Source organism: Semicossyphus pulcher, unplaced genomic scaffold (assembly GCF_022749685.1).
Source record: "Semicossyphus pulcher isolate SPU_LCO1_2020_fin unplaced genomic scaffold, fSemPul1.0.p SCAF_20, whole genome shotgun sequence".
Classification (NCBI taxonomy): Eukaryota; Metazoa; Chordata; class Actinopteri; order Labriformes; family Labridae; genus Semicossyphus; species Semicossyphus pulcher.
The window spans coordinates 13,917,674-13,940,751 of NW_027211694.1; the positions used below are offsets into that span (position 1 = coordinate 13,917,674).

Consider the following 23,078-nt stretch of genomic DNA (forward strand, 5'->3'; position numbering starts at 1 on the left):
TACTATAATTACACAAAGCTGGGGTCTTTAGAGACGCCATTTGTCCCATTATCACAGGCGGAGGGTGGTTTGCAAATTTCCAAGGGCTCAAATTTTAAGCAGCATTATGAAAAACGCAGAATAAGCAAAAGAAAAGAAGAGGAAACTATGCAAAGTATTTGAGAAATTGCGTAATTACATTTGAGTTTGAGTGAGCAGCACCTGGGGCATGGCGGAATCCTCGGCATCCAATTAAAAGAAAACTGTCTAAATAGTCTCATGGCATTGAATTTATTCATAAAGGTCACCCATTTATGAGTAAACTCTCACAGTAAATTACTTTCTGCAATTTACATGCAATTTGAATAATTTCTGGAGATTCAAAAGGGAGCTAAATGGGGATGATGACCCGACCAAAACCCCTAAAAGTCTTTACAGAAATGTGAACGACACCGCGTAGATAAGAGAACACACGATGTACGGGAAGGTTGTATTCATTAAGTCTTGTGAAATCCGACACAGGTGGAGTTATAACAGCCTCCAGCTGTACAGTCTTTGGATCAGAACTCTCCGGGCTGACAGATGAGGTACGTCTCTCTTCTCCGAGGCTGCGGATAACCCCGCGCGACCTCCAGGAACATCAGTTTGTAGAACATTGTGTTAGGAACCCTCCCGGGATCTGAGCGCGGAGCTCTGGAGCTAATAGGTACAGATATCCATTTTCTTTCCTGCTGCCTGCGTCTTCTTCCTCCTCATTCCCCTGCACTGCAAAAAATGTCCGTCTTGAATGAGCTCACAGGGGGGGAAAGTGGCAGCTGTTGACCAGGATGCCAGGGTTTGCTAAGAAATGTAATTCCAACTCCTGCAGCTTGAAACACAGCAGGAGTTTCCTGGTGCTGATGCAGTTTGTATATATGCTAAGAAATGAACACAGATCCAAATTTATTTTAATTGCTGTGTTTGAAAAAGTTTTTAACTGGTTACAAAACAATCTCAGCATGGCTCAGCAAGTAGCCTTTGTCTGTCGTCAGGCAATGACTACCCGCAAAACTATTTCCCAGAAAGAGTTTTATGGTGACTTTAACGTTAGCCAATTTTTATTTATATGTTGTGGTTACGGACGATACTGGGGCACCAACCGGAAAAAAAAGATTTGACCGAAGACTGAAGAGAAACTAAAGGGGGCGATGATACAGCACAGGCAAAAACATGAGTAGACATGAGCTGCCATCTTGCGCTGTTGACATCATTTGGAGCCAGAGGTGCGCAGCAGAGATCGGCGGGTGGAGCCGCCGTAGCCACTTCCGCTAACCAAATACACACACTTACACAAAAAAACAGCAAAGATCCCACATGTTGGGATGTTTAACAGCCGAACAGGTTCCTTGTGTTGGTCTGAAGCAGAAGTTCAAAGATAAAATTCGGTTACGTCTCCTCTCGCCGATCGTCCTCTACTCTGCTAATCGGGATCGGCTGCAGGAGCTGTATTTGTCAGCACAGCTGTCAATCATCAATTTGACAGCATCAAATAACTAATTAAAACTAAACTTGTCAGAAAAATGAACACTTGGACATAAATCAGCATGATAATAACAAACTATAATGACAGAAACCATGTTAAAGGAAAATGTATTTGGCGTGTATTTTGATTTTATAGTTTGACTCATGTCACATCTGTTAACATTGAGGAGGCGGGCTTTTATACTGCAGCCGGTCAGCAGGGGGCGATAGAGATGTTTTGGCTCCACTCTTAGGGAGCTGTCACGTCGTCCATCTTTTAATAGAAGCTATGTTTGAAAGGATTAAAAACGGATCATTATTTGCTCTCATTCCTTTAGACAGATATAAAATATGTCTTTTATTACAGGGGACTTGGCTGTGTGCACTCCGTGGAGGTCACAGTGAACATTACTGCAGCTCAGCTGCCACATAATGTAACATATTATGTCGGCCTTGCTACCGAGCTACAACTTGCCGTAATGAAAGTAATGCATCAGTAATAAGATACGCTACATACAGGACATAACAGTCAAACAGGTTATTTTACTGTAACTTCTGATGAAGTACATTTTGCTAAGTGATACTAAAGTTTTCATGACCTTTGCTTGTATTCAAACGTCTTTACAGCGCGGTATGGCTAAAGGATCTTAATTCCCTCTTCCACCAGTGGCATGAAAAGTGACCAATCTTGACTGTTAAGAAAACTTTATCGAAAGATTTTCTGGAATCAATTTGATGAAAAAGTGACTTAATTAAATAAAATCATCCATTTCCATCAAACACCTTAAAATTTATTTTCTTATTTCAACACTTTTTACATATCTATAATGAGATTTGTTAATGGATATTTTTTGCAGCGTGCATCACCTCCGACAGAAGAAGACATAGATGAGAACAGGCTTCTGGGAAATGACTGACAGCTGCTCCCAGCCAACCAGAGCGGGGATGCTGCGAGCACCTCGCCTGCTTCTCTGACGCTATTGGCTGTTCTCTGGAGAGTCCGGGTCCGTTCTGATATTAATGACTGCTGAGGAGACGGCGGAGCATCTATGTGGTCCGCCTGACACTTGATCGAGGGGGAGAGATGCGCCCTCAGCAGCCGCTTTGAGGACGGGGAAAGGAAGGGCACAAGGAGCACATGAATCTCTACGCACACTCTCGACTACCTGCGTTTGGACTTCGCTGCGTTTTTGGTTGAAGCCGTGTGTTTTTTCGCTGTGGAGGAGAGGCTCGAACTGATTTCTCAGCAGCTGCGTAAGAAGAAGACCACACATTGTTGACGGGCTTTATGTCGCGCGCTGGGGCTCTCTCTCTTCAGTGGAGCGGCGCACTTGATGGGAATATAGAGGAAACAATCTGCTTCAAGGGCTATCATGGTTAAATCGGGTAAGTTTTGTATGTTTACTACTGAAATATTTTCCGATCTGGAGACATTATCGCACGGATTGCGTCTGTGCAACGCATTTTCCAAGTTGACGAAAAACGCCGGATTCTGGGTGGTTCGGGGTGTTTTAATGGACGTATACTCATGGCAAAATTGTCCTTCCGCTTCCAAAATACAAAGCACTCCTGCGTAGTTGTAAAAAAAACAGGATAACAGAAATCTGCTTTATAATAATGGCCTCGAACACTCTCTAAACGTGGAGACGCGCTTTTGCGCAACTCTGCAGGATGCGCCTGAACCATACAGACCCGGGTTATTACTGACTCTGTTTGGGCTAAAACGCCAAATTAGTTGCAGCGATTCAAGGCGGACTTGTGTGTGCTCGTGTGTATGCGTGTGTCAGTGTGTGTGCGGAGTGATGGACTGGCAGTTTCATGTCCCCGGGTCCTGCTCGGTGAGCGCACACCAGACACGTCTCGAAGAAATCCACAGAATGGTGGCCACCCCTCACCCCCCCTCTCCTCCTCCTCTCTCCTTTCCTCTCCTTTAAACCTTCCTGTTGCAAACAGTGAACGACACCTGCCACCGAACTATACGTCACATACTCCGGCTTTAAAAAAGGGACCTAACTCTAAAGCGGTGCTTTGCTTCCACAGACATCTCATGCACGTTGCACGCCGGGAATTTTTTGCGGAATTAACTCCGCCACTGAGAGGCATCTTTGAGCGGATTCACCATCATCACTTCACCTGCTGGTGCCCAAGTACACCCACACACACACATCCAAAGATCCGGTTGGAGAGAGAGCGAGAGAGAGAGAGGAGAGGAAGGTATTCACTAATCCCTTAACTGCATTGGGGCGTCTCTCCCTCTCCCTCTCTCTCCCCCTCCCATTTCATCCCTCACTCCCTCTCTCCTCTTGTCCAAAATCTATGTCACCCAGCAGATGTATCACTCATGAATATTTCAAAGGCAGATAAACAGATAATGGCCGATAATGACAAATGTAATTTTCACCGAGGGGGCTGCTGGATGTGATTGCTGTAATCTTCAGTGCATGCAGACGGGCTTCTGTGTATGCACGCCTGCGTGCGTGCGTGTGTGTGTGTGTGTGCTTGTTCCCAGTGATGGATACAATAGAGTTTGGCCTCCACAGTGCGAATGAGTCACCCCAAAGCAGCTGCTCAATGTGAAACACACAGTCAAATGCCGCACGAGAGCCACCGTGGCCTCGCATCAGACGCCGACCCACGGTGAGGAAAAACCTCGGCCCACACGCTCCGGAACGTTCCTGCATGGTAATATTAGAAAACCTGCTGAGGTGGCCAAGGCCGCTTGTCGCTTACACTCTGATATTCATGCATTTTTTCACCAGTTATACTCAAAAGGGAGAGAGTTTTCCAGCAAACGTGTAAAAAAAATAGTCCCTAACTAACTCCAGGAAGTGTGCACATTGTAGCAACGTAGCCGTTCCTCCCCTGGTGATAAAAACAGTCAAGCAAAGCAGTAATGTGTTTCTTTATTAATTCGTCACATTTGTTCAAAACAAATCAATAGAACATGTCCACACTAAGTTATACGCTTAAAGTGAGTGGCTTTGCGAATTGCCTATTGATCTGCGTGTGAAACAGTGAGAGGCAGCGTGTGTGTGAGGGGGGGGTGGAGAAGGTATATTGTGCCTGCAGTGGCCTTGTGGAGGCTTGGAGAGCCAAGATAGGCGGCACAGTGTGGGTGTTCCATATTAATTTTTTCTATAGGCAATCGGGCAGCAGGTGCCTGTGAGGTGAGAGGATGTGTGGGTGCCAAAGCAGTTGAGAGAATTAAAATTGCGCCGCTATAATTGAATTTATGTGAAGATTTTTTGTGTCATTACGGCGGTAACAAGAAGCCCCAAGCATCTATCGGGGCTCCTGAGTGAAATGCATGTAAACATATTCACAAGACGGCTGCAGGGGATCAGCCTGTGCAGCCGAGCATAGGCTCCGAGATAGCAGTGTGTTCCCAAACAAACACAGGCATCCATTTAAATGGAATAAACGCAGACAGAGGGCAGAAGGAACAGAGGTGGGGAGGAAGGTTGGTGTTCGGATTTGTCTTCCGTCATTGTGGATGGACTCAGGAAGACAAAAAGAGAATGAAAAGAAGGGAAACAAAGCAAAGCAGAGGATCAAAACGTGGCTCGGTGGCAGCATCCGTGACATTTCCAGCCCGTATCAAAGGTCAGAATAGGATACGACACTTCCTTTTGTGTCCAGTGACATTTACCTTTACGTTAGCGTTCAAGCTTTTTAGCCAGCTTTGCACAGTGCGTGGGTTTTCTAATGCGCTGGCAGCACGCTGCTTTCACAAAAGGTGTGCTAAAAATGATCACGTATAAATAGAGAAATGTCAGGTACATCTTGATGCGCGAGGAAAGGAATCAAAGAGTTTAACCTCTAATTAGCGTGCCATTCTGCGGAGTCGTATCAGAGCTGGACATGAGAGGGACATATGCCCGTATTGCAGTTTCAAACATGAGGAGAGAAGAAGGAGGACATCTGAGGGCCGCTGCTGGGCCGTCCATCTGTTGTGCGTTCAGACTGATACATATAGTGCCGTCAGTGCACTAATGAAAAGCTCGGTGGATGCTGTATCAGGAAAACTGGCGTTTGTGTATTTATGAAGGGGAGAGATAATGCATGCGCGTCTACAAAGATGGATGCCTACACGTGCGAAAATATGCACGTATACAAACCCAGTTATTGTCTGCGAATCAGTCAGTGATTGTGCGGCAAAGCCTCAGAGGAGACAGCCATCGTGCCGTATCTTTCATCTGTTTTAGCAGAGGAGGAGAGGCAGAGAAACAGAAAGCTCGCATCAAACCCCATGAAATCATAATAAAGAGGTCCGAGCGGGCGATAAATGCATTTCAGTGGCATATAATGATTGATTCCGTCTGCCGTAGGAGCTTATTCCCTGCAGGCATGTGGCCCCTTGACCAGCCATATATTATTCATATAAATATAGATAGCTGCGCATCTCAGAGGCAGCACACATGCCACATTTGCACCTGCAGATTCAATTTGGCTCTGACTTTGAGGGATACGCCGCCGGCTCCACTCTCTCCCCTCTCCTCCTCCTCACACCTCCCCTCTTTCATTCTGGCTTGCAGCAATACATGGAACATTATGCAGATTTTTTGTCAAGAGTGAGTGCGATTATGTTGGGGGGGGGGAAATGAGTGTTGGAATGTTCGCTATGCCTTTGACCTTATCAGCGGCAGCCCCTAAGCTGGATACCTTGGCTTAATTTTAATAGATGCAGCACGAGGCGAATTAGACAAGGGGACCTAGCTGTGCTCTTTCTTTCCCCGACGTGGCGCGTTACGCATGCATTATGCCAATGAGCTTTGTTTTCCGTGTTCCCTGCGAGGACACTGTCGGCAAAAGTTGCAACATGCGCGCTCGTGTCTGCAAACGCATGGGTCTTTAAATGGATTTGTGTGTGTTCCGGTCTGCTGCGTATGTGTGTGTGTGCATGAGAGCAGGTGGGCGCGCTATAGCGTTCGATATAGTGCAGCATGTGTGTTCTCCCTCACTCAGCCCAAGGGCATGTCTTGTCCAGAAAAGGGCGGAAAAAGCAGAGACAGGGTTCCTGTGGTTAATTTGGAACATTGATTTTACATTAACAGTCAACTTGCTACTGATTCATGGTCGCTCACGGTTCCTATCCGCTCGGCATATGCATACAGGAAGCTTCATTATGCATACACGGCGCATAGAAGTTTCCCTTTAATGGACTCTTCCTTACCTAAGAGAAAGTATAATAGTAAATCAATGAGGTGAAGGGCAGAGGGAGGGACAGTTGAGCCTTCCAGAGGCACCCACCCTCCGAGGGGCTTACCTAGAAAGTCTATTTGGAAGTGGATTGGTTGTGTCACAGCTGCTCTACATGTCGACTGGGCTTGTTTTAGAAGTTGAAGCATCTTCTCTCACCTTGTTTTTCCTTGCCTTCACATGTTCACTGTAAAGAGAAACCAGACTAATAAAGATAGGGGGAGATGCAAACTGGTCGGGCAAAAGAGTACACCGGTAAAAATGGCGATTAGAGAAGAACTACGTGCATGGTTGACGTTCTGCCCGGTTGACTCACTGGGTGGAATGTTAAAAGGTGTGGCAGAGGTAAACCATCCTGAACAGGGGTGAACAAAAAGTCATGCGGCGCAGCCCAAAAAGAAACGCATACACACTTTCGTAAATAGGACCGACTGTCTCCAGAGACAGCCAGTCAGACGATGTGCAGATAGTCTAGATTTGGCACAGCAGGGGTGACAAGAATTGAGAACGCAATTAGGCTGGCAGCAAACGAGCATCGAGACAGTAGGAGGCCCAGAAAGAAAGAGAGGACCTGGATATGCAGGCAGACAAAAGCTTCAATGGTTGGTTTCTCTGCAGTCCGTTTCTTGGGTAAAGAGGAATGTTTGCTGTAAAGGTTCGTAGAGGGATAAAGCATTAAGCGGAATGCCCTCTAAGAAGAGATATGAGGGTTGCCATATCATGAGGAAAAGCAAAAGAGAAAGAAGAAAGAGCCGGAGAAAGTGGGGGTGACTCGAAGAAGAAAGCCCTGCGAGGCTTATTACCAGTGGGTCAAAATTCCCAGTGAACCATTTCTACAATGCAAAGGCTATTCGCCTGAAAGAGGAGGCAATTCCACAGCGCCCTACTTTCTACTTACGCCTGACCTTTATGTCTTACACCCACTTTTACCACAGCAGAGTGTAATGTCTACCTCTCAGCAGATGCAAGGCGGCCTTGTTACCACTTAAACCGTGCTGGTCTCGTAATCATGTCCCCAAAGGGCCTATATGCTCCCTGCTGAAACATACATTTGGACTTATTCTACGGCTCAGATCCCAGAAATGTTTATATTTTATGCCTGAAATAACTCCAAAAACTTTAAAAACATTTTTTGACATGAAGTATAGGTCAGGTATTTGGCATTGGTACAAGGAGTTCTCGGCCCAGCTGTCCACCAATGAGTCTTACTCTGCTGGAGGTTTCTCACCACTGTTGCCAAGCGCTCATTGGTGGATTAATGTTGGGAGAACAGTCTATACCAGCTCTATGCATATGTAAAGTGTCACGAGAGAACTTTTGTTGTGATTTATACGAGTAGAAAACGCCATCTTTGAGTACCCAATCTACGACAAAGCAATAACCTTTACTTCCCCGCTCTGCTTAACCACATCCAAGCCCTGTAAAGTGAGGGCAGGATTTATACTCATTCCAATAAACAGCATAAAACAAACAGTGCTGCCCGCCTGTTTGGCTGCATGGCCGACTTTGAGTCAGGCTAGCCTGACTTAGCACCGTAGAGCCACTAGGACCAATGCTTTCTGCCCCTACTGTGCACACTCATTAATTCAAAGTGGTCATATCTCACTGGTCTCTAATCAAACTGTATTTGCGCTATTACTGTCCAGAACAGCCACAGTGCTAATATAATGGAGGCGGCCCTGTGGGAAAATAAGTGCAAGGTGCTGCCAAGATCTGAATGGGAAAGCTTTTCACCTTGACAGTGTCTGAACCTTTTAAATGAAGCCTCGTCCCACTTCAGGTAAATCGTGTTAAGTCTGGCGCCAAAAACAGATTTTTGTGAGTTTTTAACCCGACAACCAAAATAAGCATGTGGAGCATTTTAATGAGGAAGGATTCCAGGTTTTTCAGTATTGTCAAATGTCACACTAATTAAGAGTGAAATCTGGGACAAAAAAACAGGACCAGAAAGATGCCAGGTAAAAAATAATGATGCAATGACACTGTCATTCCTCAACAGCTTCACTGGTGGAATATGCCAATAAATATTCAGGTATTGTAGCTCCATCTCCTAATGGTGATGCAACACTCGCCGTGAAAATGCCAGATTGAATACCAAGTTGAAAATCGGGATGGCATTGGCCAAGGAAACAGATATTAAGAGGCTTTAATCAAAACAGCAATGGATCAAATCTCTGGTGTCTCTTGTACAGTAATGACAAACCCACAGAAAATTATTCAACCAATAAATTGGCCTGGTATATTTGGTGATATTATCTTATTGGAGATAGTGGTATACAGTATGTCTGCCCATAAGTAAGAAAATGCAGTTAATGATAAATGGGCTGTACTTAGATAGTGCTTTTACAGTCTTCCAACCACTCAAAGTGCTTTTACACTACATGTCACATTAACACACTGACTCCAGTCTGGATTCTATGCCCATTTATACACCAGATGATTGAGAGACAACCGACTCTACCACTGAGTCACAGCCAGTCCAGTAAAGGAAGCCAAATTTGGAGGTAATTTAGTAATTTAGTAGTAAGTGTAACCATTAACAAGTGGTTTTTATTTTTTTTCCCGATGTATAAATATTAAAAATGTTGTGATTTTGGCGATTCCAAGTATCACTATCTGAACTAGCCTTGAAAATCCAGTATCTTTCTGGCGTTTTATAAGCAATAGCTCTCTTCAGCTCTGTTGGGGGTTATGGTTTCTTTCAGCTCACAGGGTGGTATCAGGCTGCAGGAAGCAGCTGTTTTCAATGCAAAAGCTCTAAAAACACACTGTTCACTCCCCGCCCAGCACCAGAGAGAACAGAGAAATGTAGTGAATAGCTTAAGAGCAAATTAAAGCACTTAGCAGGGCTGAAAGAGAGTGAATATTGGACTCTGAGGCCATCAACACAACTCCATGTTTCTCCATTTCTGCTGGATTTGTAAATGTATGCTAGCAAGTTCTAAATACTGACTTAAAATGGTGATTATAGTCTATTATGTGTTATTTTCAGTCGTTGGAGGTTCAACCTTTTCTTTGATAGGAACCAATGGTGTCAAAGAAACCAAGCTGCATTTCACACAGTTAAGGCCGTCCCTGAAACAAAGCAGATCGCAGGAGCTTGTTTGCTGCAATGTTCACAGTCAGGATTAACACCAGCGAAAGTGAAAAGCCCATGGGCTAGACTGTCAGCGCGCTACTGTAATGGAGGTGCTTTGGAGACTATGGCTTGAATGATTGTCCACCCCCCTTTGTCTGACACCTGGGAACTCATGTTAGCTCCATGAGTGAACACCTTAGCCTGACCTATAAAAAGCTCCCATTGGTTCCTGGAGCAAATGTCAAAGCTTGCACTTAATGCCTTGGTGCAGTTAGACGTTCGGTTACAGGAGATCCAATTTCAAGCCCTGTAGTTTATATAATCAGCTGCTGATTATGTATCTTTTGGCGGGAGGTTTTTCCAGTCACAGATTACAAACATCCATCTTTGAATTCTATTTGCCACAGCCCTATTAACCACATTTCTCTTTGTCCAATGGTTGCGCCGCCAAATGCAAGTAATTGCCACTTGCTGCCAAATACACGACGCATTGTTTTCCTACTAAGTCTTTGTTTTCTTCCAATCTTTAAGTGGGTTTTGGCTAATTCTTCTGCTTCACAATCTTGCCAAGGTTAATACTTCCTGCAGTGACAGTATTCTCAGGATCCCCAGAGGTTAATACGCCACTACTTGATACCACGACAAGTTCCACCTCTTGCAAGTCGTTCTGTCCTCCAGATCCTGTCTCTTCCTTTCTCCTCCCCTCTCGCTCTACCTCAATTACCAGCAACTGAGCAGTGAATTGTGGGAAATTAGTTCTACATTGTAGCAGTGGGTGTGTGTGTTGGGGGGGCTGCGGCTGGGTAGCTTGACTTGACTTCTTACTAATAGGTTGGTACAAGCTGTGCGTGGACCCAGAGCAGTCACGGTGCAAGGCCACAAGTATATAGACTGTCACTTCAATGAGCTTTGGGTAATGCAGTCGTACAACAGCAATTTACACGTTAAACTACCTGTGGATGATATGGGCAGTTTACCAAAGATGATGCAGTTTGCTACAGTATATCAAATTGATTAAAAAAGAATAATAAAGTGCGGTTTCAGTGCCTTTAAAAAGCACACATTTTTCTGTCTAAACACGCATTCTTAATGGAGGCTTTGTGGTTAAAAGCTTTTCCATTTCGCTGATGCATTAACACATCTTGATTAAGGACAGGCCCACCGAGCTCGGAGGATTTTCAACTCATCATTTACATTCAGCTTCTCTGAAAGCTTGTACCGACTAAATATTTTCTGTGTTATTTATTTCACAGGCCTCAATTGTCATTATTACAAACTGTTTTATTATGTAACTTATTCATTGAGTCAACACTATCTCGCCTGGAGACTTTTGCCACATCGGACAAATTTGCACACGAGTTGTCATCCCAAATTCAGTCAGTGTTTTTCAGTAATGACTCCAGATGGTTCCCTTTAACAGCTCTCCACTGGAACCCGAGCTGATATCCAGGAGACTGTACACTTGATTTCTGTTACAACGAACAATATGCATTATTTAAAATGGTTTTCATCCCAGATTCAAATGTACTGTATATACTGTCAGCATTAATAATCCATTTCAAATGTATTGTCTGAGTTTATGTAAATCATTATCAAGGCTAGAGCTTAATGGTGAAGTGTAGATCTGCCCTTGAGTGGAGTAAATGTCCGTTAAATAACCACATTATTGAATCTAATGAAAGAAAAATGCGTAATGGAAAGTGCACTAGATTGATGTTTATTCAATATATTATCCAACTGCAGTTCTTTATTGGGTTTACTTAAGCAACTCAGTATGCAGTGTGGTTTTGTGTTTAACGGGTATTGAAAGAGTGGTTAGAGTTACCACTGCGCTCTTAAGTCATGATGTACAGTATAAAATTACCCATGATTCAAATTCCATCATATATCTCATCCTGCGGCTGCAGTTGTAAGCTGCCAATCACCACCCCAGATTTCTTTCCATTGTCAAAATCTGTGGTCCCAACCGATAATGACTCAAGTGACATCACACAAGGCGACCGTTTTCGCGGACGCCACAAAAGTCTTTATACAACTTTTTACACGAGATATGCATAAACAGACTTTGATGCGGAAAAGCACGCGTAGTAATTAATTGATCAATTGCTTAGACGACCATAAGAAAAATCAATTTGCAACAATGTTGTTAATCACTTCATTTTGTAAGTAAATTCTGAAGCCAAAAAATAAATTGCCTCCAGAGTTACAAATGTACTAACTTCCTTGTTTTCTTAAGCATCCAAACAGATTGTTTGGGGGTCTTGGCAGAAAAAAAACATAATAAAATGTTATGATCGTTATTATTCACTCTTTAATTTCTAGATTAAAGTCATGTCATAGTCTAAAAAAAACCTTTAGAACATTGGCAACAACAATAATTTTACTATCACAATCAGGTGGTGCCGTTTGAAAAATAATACACACACACACTAGCGGCCACGACCACGCCAAAAGTCTACATTTTCATGAACCAAGTGTTGGATCATCATTAACAGAAATGTATCCTCATTAATTAGCAGGGAAATATGTCTGTTGGCCGCACCATCTTGCAAATTGTCCGGTAAAGCCGTCCTAATCCCGTCCTAGATTTTCGCCAATGCGGGACAACAGACATGAACACTTAAGTAAAGACACTAATGAATTCTCTATCTCAATCTGTCTCTATTACCATCAGTGATGTCCTTCCAGATTATGTAATAAATGATTCAATATGTTGTGGAAATAGAGCTGAACTATATTTTTTATTCCACACCAACACTTCCTGTTCTTACTGCTAAACAGAAAATATTGATCACAACAAGGAAGCCATTGCCTGCAAATGTCCCCACTGACGCTATTAAGTATAATCATTTGTAAAATAAATATTGGACGAAAAAGCAATGCAGTTCACCTGATTATATTACACAGCTGGCATCAAGATAGAGAAAGCAAGAGGTGAGGTGCGAATGCTGTACGCTTAAACACTGACTCCGGCTGGTGTTGCCCGGATCACCTGTGTAGCATACAATGAAGAGCCAGTGCTGAGGGAGAGAAGCTAAAGCCTGTGTATCAGAATGCTCAGGGTGTTGCAGCTTATTAAAGTGCCAGGTGCTTTTGAAAAATAATACCCCACCCCCCTCCCTTTCCCCCCCTCACTCCTCCATACCAGACTCCAGCCAATGCAGGAGCAGAGGTTGAGGAATGAACCCTTGGCTCGGTTTCGCCAGCGGGGCAAACTGCAGCGTTTTTGCTGCCTTTAGAAGTTTTTATTTATTTATTTATATGTATTATTTTATTTTTTCCCCCCACATCTCCCCTGTGGCCACTGAGGTGGAGACAGCGAGGTTGATGAAATGAAACCATTTCTCTCTTTTCTTGTTCTCACTTCCCAGCTGCCGTCACACTTATTCTCTTGATTCTTTCCATTTCATCTCCCGTCTCTCTTGACTTTTCCCATGACGCGGGGTGTGCTCTTATAGGCCCGAAATATCCCAAGCACCATCAAACGCATCTGTTCAGTAAGAGGCGGTTACATATGACAAATTACATGGTACACTTCAGCTGTGTCGTTTGTGCTATAGCACCAGGTGATGGGGACACGAATTGCGAAAACTATGAAAAAAGATCTGACACACGTTGATGAGAATAATTAGCTTCTTCTTTTAAAAGGACAATGTGCATTAATCAACACCTAAACGGATGTATAAGCACCATAGAGAGAGAATGGTCGAGTGTTTATGCATCCTACAAGAACAAAATGTATGCAATGGTTAGAGACATACGTCAAGAGGATGCATCAACGTTTCTGATCTTAAGAATGTGATTATTCTCCCAACCAATTTTATGTATGTATGGTTTGTTTTTGGAAAATTGCCTCAGAACTAATAAAGTTATTTTAGTGAGAAGTAAAAGAACTGTATCGCCGCTGCTACACTATAAATAGTAGATAAAGAAAGGACAGATTTGGTTATTTATTTGTTAAAAGTCTCTAATCACCATCACTGAAAGAAATTTCTAACATCCAAAAAATATTACTTATACAAACACAAAAAGGCAATTCTAATTGACAAGGGTTATTTCTTTCTTTGGTTAATACTACAAACTATTTACAATACAGTGCTTATTATTACTCTCCATGTTATTTATAGTGTTCAAAATGTGAGTGGAAAATGTATAAACTAATGTAGTGCCTTTAGAATGGAAAAGTAAATTGCACAATCTACTTTATGTTTACAATCCCTTCAAAAATGTGAAATTACTGTTGCAAATCTGTCTCTCTTTAAGTTTCACTACAGAGTAAATTAAGTGATTATAAGTAAAGTGAGTGATTATAAGCCTAGAGTACTAATAAGTGAATAAGTCACCGGTTTCAATGTAATTTTAAGCCTTTAAATGTAATTAAAGCTACTGTGGGGAATTTACAGTTTGTGTTGACTTTGGCGCCTCCTGTGGACAAAGCCGTACCTATTATCTCTTTGATGATTTTGTCCTGTACATGCTTAAGTGGTGGTTTTTAACAAAAAATGCTGAAAAACCTGCTTTCTTTAACCATCACATGCATCACTAACTTTAAATTCTTGCCCTGGAAAATGTAAACAAAGGCAGCCTGTAGTTAATTGCTTTGTCAGACACCTACCCCCCGCCAGTAGTTTCGGACATTAAAAACTATATAGAAATAATCAAACTTGTCGCTGCTTGCTTTTGTAGCTCATATAGAGTAATCAGAAATAATTTCAGTCTGTTTCATAACCAGTGAAAAACTCCTCACAGGAGCTTTAATAAATGTAATTAATAATTGAACAAAACCATAGATACGTCTCGTGGTATTCTAATTGTGAGGTGTGATTTTTGTAACGTGTTCATAGAATCCTAATTAAGTTTTCTTCCCCCTTTGGGCCTCTGTAAGCAAGTTTACACCTTAACATAGCCCTGTGCAATGTGTCGCCACTTAAGTACTGCATGTACTGTATTTTCAGTAAATATTTATTCTATTTGCGTGCAGGTTTGTTGACTGCATTAAGATGAACTATCTTATCTAACTATCTCATTTGCATTTTCATCTGTTGCTGCATCTTTGAACACACAGGTGCAAACTGCATCTGGTTGCATGTACGGCCTGACTGCCTCACTATGGTGTGCGTGTTATTGGCTGCCCGTTTACTTGTTGCTATAGTGACTGACATATTCCAGTGTCTTTAAGCAGGGTGCACTAAAGGCTAATGCTTAAGCCCTAGGATGTCTGTCATTTAAGAATCTTAATAAAGCCTTTTATTTAGCCAATAATAGACTCAAAACAGCTTACAATAGGATTGAAATCCACATTGTGGGGACACATCCATAAGTCCGTTGAATTAAGTGTAGAAGGTCAAGCAGATGTAAATCCATGATTTTCTGTCTTTCAGGGAGCGTGTTTAAATGTCAACATGCATCACAGTGCATATAACAAATGTCAATATGACCAAATCCCTCTCTTATGACAATCCCTGACCACCTCGATTTTCGTTTAATACTCATACCACTTCTCTCTGTCTTCTTGTCTTACGCAGGTAGGAATGGAGTGGGCCGCGGACTCTGGAAGATAGTGACGACAATCAATGAGGACATCCGTCTTTAAAGAAGGAGCAGATTTTTCATGGATACCTACAAATGTGCTCAACATTGTCCTCAAGTCCTCTGAGGTACATTAGTCCACCCTTTTTTCTTTTTTTCCCCAACCCATTTTCTTGGGTCTGCCTGACTGCAGCCTCAGCCCCGAACCCTGACACCAGCAGGCAGCATTGAGTGATTGGTCATTACATCCAAGGGCGTCTACACAGCAAGACAAAAAAACCCCAGGGAGCCCTGCTGCAGTTGGTGGTGGCGGTGGCAGGGGCGGTGAGTCAATCGCCTCAGCAGCTGCAGCAAATGATTCATTATTTGTGAAGTTAACAGCTCAGACCACTTAATCTACAAGGACCAATTTCTTACTGGAGGGAATCGGTCCAATATGAAGGACGTGTCATTTGTGGATCGTCTCTTTGTTGGCTTGGCCATGGCCTCTTTTGTCGTGGCCACCGAGGAGAGGCCGGATTGCCCAAAGCTCTGTGTATGCGAGATTAGACCCTGGTTTTCTCCAAGTTCGGTGTACATGGAGGCACAGACAGTTGACTGTAATGACTTGGGACTTTTTAGCCTGCCGGCAAAATTACCGCTGGCCACACAAGTACTATTACTGCAGACAAACAATGTTGCTAAGATTGACCAACCCTTGGATTACCTGGCCAACATCACAGAGATTGATTTATCGCAAAACAACTTATCCTCCATCAACGATGTCCATCTGGGGAATCTTCCTCAGCTGCTTTCACTTCATTTGGAGGAAAATTGGATACGAGAGTTGCCGGAACGATGTCTTGCTGATATGGCTAACCTTCAGGAGCTCTACATGAACCACAACCTTATCTCTTCAATTTCCCCGTTGGCTTTCCAGGGTCTCAGCAACCTTGTGCGGCTCCACCTCAATTCCAACAAGCTGACGGTGATTAAAAGAGAGTGGTTTGAACCCATGCCAAATCTTGAGATCCTGATGATTGGGGAGAATCCTGTTCTTTCTGTCGATGATATGAACTTCAAACCTCTCAGTAACCTCCGCAGTCTTGTTCTCACCAGAATGAACCTATCTCAGCTTCCTGACGATGCACTGACTGGTCTTGATAACTTAGAAAGCATCTCTTTCTATGATAATATTTTCCCTGAGGTGCCTCATTCTGCCCTAAGAAATGCAAAAAACCTTAAATTTTTGGATCTAAATAAAAACCCAATTGCGAGGATACAGAGGGGAGATTTTGTGGATATGCTCCATTTGAAAGAACTGGGAATTAATAGCATGCCAGAGCTAGTTTCCATCGACAGCTTTGCTCTAAATAACCTCCCTGAGCTGACCAAAATAGAAGCCACCAACAATCCTAAACTCTCCTACATCCATCCTAATGCTTTCTACAAACTACCACGTCTGGAAACCCTAATGCTCAATGGAAATGCGCTCAGTGCCCTCCACAGGATTACTGTCGAGTCCCTCCCAAATCTCAGAGAAGTAAGCATGCACAGCAACCCGATCCGCTGTGACTGCGTAGTCCGCTGGATGAACATGAACAAGACCAACATTCGCTTCATGGAGCCGGATTCACTCTACTGTGTGGAGCCTCCCGAGTACGAGGGCCAGCATGTCCGACAGGTGCACTTCAGGGAGATGATGGAGATTTGTCTGCCACTCATCTCTCCTGAAAGCATGCCTGGGCATATTAAAGCAAAGAATGGGAGCTCGGTGTCCCTCCACTGTCGGGCCTTTGCTGAACCGGAGCCAGACATCTACTGGATCACGCCGTCCGGTACCAGGGTCCTTCCTAACACAGTTTCCGACAAGTTCTACATGCACCCAGAGGGAACTTTTGACATCTATGATATAACAGAAAATGAGGCTGGTCTGTACACGTGTGTTGCCCATAATCTGGTTGGAGCTGATCTTAAATCTGTTTCAGTAGAGGTGAATGGATACTTTCCCCAACCTACAAATGGGTCTCTGAATGTAATCATCAAATCAGTGGAGATAAACTCCATCCTTGTTTCCTGGAAGGCCGGCCCTGGCACCCTGGCGCCCAACATTAAATGGTACACAGTGACCGACGCTAACCATCCCACCACAGCGTTTACCACCAGGGTTCCTTCTGACGTTCAGGTCTACAACCTTACACACCTGAGTCCCGCCACTCACTACAAAGTATGTGTGGACGTCCGCAGCATCCACTACAACCATGACACCAAATGTGTCAATGTCACCACTAAGGGATTAGAGCTTGCAGTCAAGGACACAGAAAAATGGGACGCAGCAGTGATCACCGTCTTTGGTGTGCTCTTGGCTGTGATTTCAGTGGCATGCCTGCTTATTTATGTGTCTCTGAGGAACCACCACCTTTATGGGGATATAAGAAAATGCGATTCTAAAGCTTCGCTGACACCAGCGCAAGCTACCGGTGTGCACTATCCTTTCTTTACAAAGCTGTGGGTTTCGGGTAAGGGACTGCCAAGTGGAGTGGAAGTGAAAGCAACAGTGATAAATGTATCTGACAATGCCTTTTAAGAAGTGCAGCTTTGTAGAGCACCACACACCAACTACACTGAATGGACAAGGCAATGGGCTGGAGGGTGGACGAATCTGCAGTACTGTTTCAAAGTCATACCCATTGCTGGTCCCCCTGCTCAGCTACACTGGCAAAACTATTATTGGACTGGGATGGAACAGTTTAAAATAGACTACCTGCTTTCCCAGTTTCCACCCCAGCTGAAGCGGTGGCTTTGTAACCGTTACATGAAACCAAGTTAACATCAACAGGAAGGGGCATTTACTGCAAAACGATCAATTTCGGTACCATTCATACAGAAATGCAGGCGGAGAAAAAGAAAGTGAAGCTGATGATGATGATGGTCAACTCTCTTGTAATTGACTGTTAAATGTGTTAAGAGTTGTGGAACTGTCCGTGTGGTCCCAAGCAATACCGTCTGTGCTTTGTAAAACCTCCATAGACGAGTTAGAGATACAGTAATAACACCTGTCTATTATGGGAAGGGAGATTTAGTAGAGTAGACAAATAACAGTGACTATGGTGTAAGCCTTTTGATGAAATATACCCCCCTTTTTCTATTTAAAAATGGATTCTTGATTTTTCATGGAAATATTGTTATATACTCTATTATGTTGATGTAATGACAAATCCTCTGTGTCTGAACAGCTTAAATGGGTTTTAAATTGAGGCAAGGAGCAGACTACTTTTGATTACAACGTCACATTAAGCTTAATGAAATTCAGCTACAAAATGAGTATCTAGAGAGGACATTTACCAAATGGCTGTTTATGCTGTGTAGTTCTCTTTGCAACGGTGACTGGGAGAAAAAAAAATGAGTTGGACGAAAACAAATTTAACAGGTTGATTAAAGCTTGAGGTGATTGATGTGTTGTCTCCTCAAGAAGTGGTCTGTTATGCCCTGGTAAGTGCCTACAACAAGAACTACATGCGGTAAACAGAAGAAACTGAAGAAACACGTCAGCCACAGCGAAACACGGCCATTTCATCATTGCAGAATCACAAGCTCTTCTCTTCTCCAGTCCTTTTAGTGGAAATACTTTCTCAGTATTTTTAGCATACATATTTTAAGAAAACATTTCGTTGTTGCTTTGGATGTAAAGTCAAAAAGCCATTTTTATATATTAACTGTACTATATGTGATCAATGGGCACAACAGACTAATTAAGTAAAGTGCTAAGAAAAAAAATAAATGTCATTGTTTCTTTTCCAAACAATTGCCTACTTTTCTCTTTTGCTTTCTTACCTTATATATCATTAATTGCTTGCTATATTATAAGTTACTGCTTTTCTTTTCATCCAACCTTGGGGTTATGTGCAATGTGTAATGACATTTATCTTTGACATTTTAACTGCAAGCTTGTAAAACTAAATATTGATAATGACAGAACAAGAAAACGCCTTTTGAGTCAGACCACGGGGGAAAAGGCGAGAGACTTCAGCTGAATGGCTGAATGGCCGTCCTGACCCTGGGAAGAAGAGAAAAAAAAAAAGCAGCAACAAAAGAGCAGAACTCATTAGCCGCCTCATTAAGAACATGTTCGTCCTTCAGCTGGTCTGAATATAGTCACTGTGCTACAGCTACAGCTACAGCTGCTGCTGCCCGTGCTTGGACAGGGACACAGCGTCCCTACGACACAGAGATAAAGTACATTACTGAAAAGTCGACGCAGGCTGGTGCAGAGCGGAGTCGAAGCTTTTGGACTGTTTTATTTGTCTCAGTGAATTATCCGGCGCGCAGAACATTTCACATGAGAAAGGCGAGCATGATGAATGGTTGTCAGAGGCAGAGTGACGTGGTGGATTTATCAAACAGGGTGTTGCGCTCATACATCAGGCCAGGCTTCAGCACCACGGACAGAGGCTTTTAGAGCCAAGCTATCTGTCAAAGACAAAGGGAGTTAAAATATGACACAGTGTGCTTCTCAGGTAATGCTCAGGTCACACTGAGTCTTTTTCTTTTCAAATACGAATGCGCAAACAAGCCTGGCTGATGTGAAAACCCCACATGCATATACAGTAAAACATGGGGTACATGTTTGCTGTACATAAACTCAAAGCCAATCACTTACATAAAGAGACTCATTTGTAGAGAACATGCAGAGGACAAGTACCCACACATACAACACAAACACACACTCAAGCACTGCATCAACAAACCTGTCATACCCAGAGGTGTTGTGCGGCTTTGCTCTTCCAGAGTCTGCCGGCTTGAGGGAACGCAACATGACAGCCAGGGAAGCCACTAAATGAGATCACCAACCAAACATGTTCTCTGAGATTAAAGCAGCTTCTGGATATTAGCCATATTGTTTGCCGTTTTTTTCCCCTTTTTTTCCTCAACTCATGACTAGATTACATACTTGAGTGAAGAAGCTGAATGTTATCCGGAAACTCATCTGCACTGCTGTCTGTCGCAATTTTGTGCATTTCCACGATCTCTTTCTTTTCTCTCGCTTTTCCTCTCCCTCTCGCTGTCGTAACTCTCCCTCTACTCGTAGGCATTTGAGTTTGAATCCTCACATTAAAGCAACCTATATTAGAGGGGGAAAAAACTGTCTGGATTTAACTTAAATCCCACATGAAAAGAACCAGCGAGCTGTCACCAGTTAATCGGCAGTGAGGAAGGAAAAAATTATGTTTCTCGCTGAATCTTCAAATATTTAAACCACCTTGTTCAATTCAAAAAAAGCCATCTGTGCTCAGACAGATATTGCGTCAGGGTGCTTTGTGAAGGCTTAGAAATGGGTGTTCCTGCTGGTTACGTATTCATTTTAATTTCACAAGGATCATTGTCAGGCGGCCTGAGATTTGATGGTGGCCCCCGCCGGTGGGAGGTGCAGGTTCAAGTGTGTATTTATGCATTTCATTTTGGATAGCCATTCAGTCAGCGGCCCACAGGTCATTTTAGTTTTTACATTTATACATCATGGAAAATATGTAAATGTTATACTCAGTGGATTTAGTCATGCTGTAGTAACAGTGTACATATGGGAATGCTTTACTACAGTGACTAATTTCCTCGAGCACGTAGGAAGGTACTATTTTAACACTCTATTTAATAGTTTCTCCACATAGCTGATATTTATAATAGTCTTATTTGGACAGCCTGATTTCATAAGAAATCTCCCACTTTTTAAAGCTGCAATAAAATACTTTACATCCACCCTCCATCTGAGATAACATAAAAAGGTCCTCTAGCACTGCAAGGGCTGCACAGAGCAAACAATGTTCAGGCTGCTACAGGCACTTTTATATGTTTGAATTATCAGCTTATTAAAGTTACAAACTTCCACGTAGGTCAGCGAGCGTAGCTATAGGCAACCACATTGCAATGAGGAGCGAAATGTCAACTTGCATTTTACAATTGGGCACCATGTTTAATGCCTTTGCTTGCTTTTAAGAGGCCTTTGTGGCCAGCTATCGCAGAGTTAACCAGATGACCTATGGAGTGTAATAACAAAGCACTGATTGCTTTCTTGACAGAATAAAGGAAACAATACTACACATTACCACGATTAATAACTTTCTCTGCAGTAGTGTAGTTTGTTTTTTCCCCCCTCTTTTTGATGTGTTTACGCGCAGCAGATGTCACTCCCAGCGGTGACAAGTGAAGCTTTCGCGCACACCATGCATCACCAGTGATGAGCGCATCGCTATTCTGAACATGCATTCGCTGTGTATTTCCTGAAAAGTGGAGACAGAATGTCACAGCAGATTTGGTACGGCTCGTCAAAGAGCAAAGCAGTCAAAAGCCATTTGTGTGTGTGCATTTCTGCTCCGTCTGGCCTCTTCCTGTCTCCATTTCCATTCCCATCACTCCCAAGGCATCTCTAACGTGCGGCTAAATAATTACTTCCCCCCTCCCACCCTCGTGGTCTCTGCAGCGCACGCACATTCACATGCAGGCAAATCCATTATCATACAGGGAAAGTACCCAACCAAAACACAGCTACCATTAGTCACATCCATTTTGAACTTACTCGAGAATTGCTTTCACGCTTACATATTTCCTTTGATTCACAACTAGCATGACATCATTGTGGCTTAACTTTGGAAGTGTAAGTAAGAAAACATATTGATGAAGCAGGTTCATAAGTCTTGTGTAGGCCACCCTGAAAATCAACCTCGATTAAATATCACCCCGCAGAGGGCTCTTTCGCTAATTAGACGCCCCATTCTCAAACAGATGATTGGTTTCCGTGGCTACTGATTGATTGCTGCCTGCCTTTGTCTCACTGCTGTTTCCTCCATGAGGTGAGCACGCTGCCTGCTCTTGTGTCAGATCAATGCAGCGACTAATGAGTTGTCCACATACATGTGCTCACAGTAATGATGGATTGGGATTGGGAATATAATGTGGGTGTGGGTACGGGCCACTAACAAGAAAACATAAAAGGACGTCCTTTTCTGAGCGGCTTTGTCAACCTCGTGGCACTGATGCACCGTCGCTACCATCAGAATCATTAGCGCTACGGAGGCCATCGATATTCCAGGCAGCCCACATTAATCATCGGCGAACATTAAAGTCTTGTTGTAAAATGGTAGAAGAGCCACCTACTGTTATAGTCCCCATTTAAGTACCACCTTTTTTACCGCAGGCTGGTTCACGTAGAGCTTCGCTCGGATCCATCTGTAAAAAGACCTGCTGCAGACGCCATTAAGCAGATGGAAGGGCTGAAGAGGAGTTTGGAAGTAGTTGAGCTGAGCTTTGAGGTAAAGCAGACCAGTCTCCAGGACTATTTTAATTGAGATAATTAGAGTGTAATATTTGCAAAAGCATTTATAAATGCTAATTCACCCACTGGCAATTAAGCACCAGCCAAAATGATGAAGCATCTGCACCAACTGTCACAGATTTTCACGTAACCAGGAAAGTGTTTGAGAGGAAAAAGATGGGAAATGATTCGGAAAAATGTAGGTAACAGTAAGACAAGTTTTTTGTGAGGGTGTTTATTTTTTTAAAGATTATTTTTTGGGGCTTTTTGCCTTCAATGGGAACAGCTGGAGAGAGACAGGAAATGTGGGGAGTAGAGAGTGGGGGATGACATGCACCAAATGATCAGCAGACCGGGAGTCGAACCTGCGATCACTGCGTCGAGGACTGTAGCCTCTGTACGTGGGGCGCCTGCTCTACCAACTGAGCCAAACCAGCGCCCCTGTGAGACTGTTTATTAACAAATACAGAAACATGCAGGAGGAAAGATTACATACATAAAATTCTA

At 43.2% G+C, this 23,078-nt stretch overlaps 1 protein-coding gene across 1 annotated transcript; it reads left to right on the top strand.

Annotated features, from left to right (window-relative positions):
* Positions 1-2,519: 2,519 nt before the first annotated feature.
* LOC138599698 (leucine-rich repeat neuronal protein 3) lies at positions 2,520-19,070 on the top strand. The gene is made up of 2 exons (XM_069671453.1): positions 2,520-2,865; positions 15,283-19,070. Exon 2 carries the CDS (start codon positions 15,723-15,725, stop codon positions 17,850-17,852), a length of 2,130 nt encoding a protein of 709 aa, XP_069527554.1. The 5' UTR covers positions 2,520-2,865; positions 15,283-15,722; the 3' UTR covers positions 17,853-19,070.
* The last annotated feature ends 4,008 nt before the right edge of the window (positions 19,071-23,078 follow it).

Coding starts and splice junctions, on each gene's coding strand:
- LOC138599698 (XM_069671453.1), top strand. CDS start 15,723: ATGAAGGACGTGTCATTTGTGGATCGTCTCTTTGTTGGCTTGGCCATG.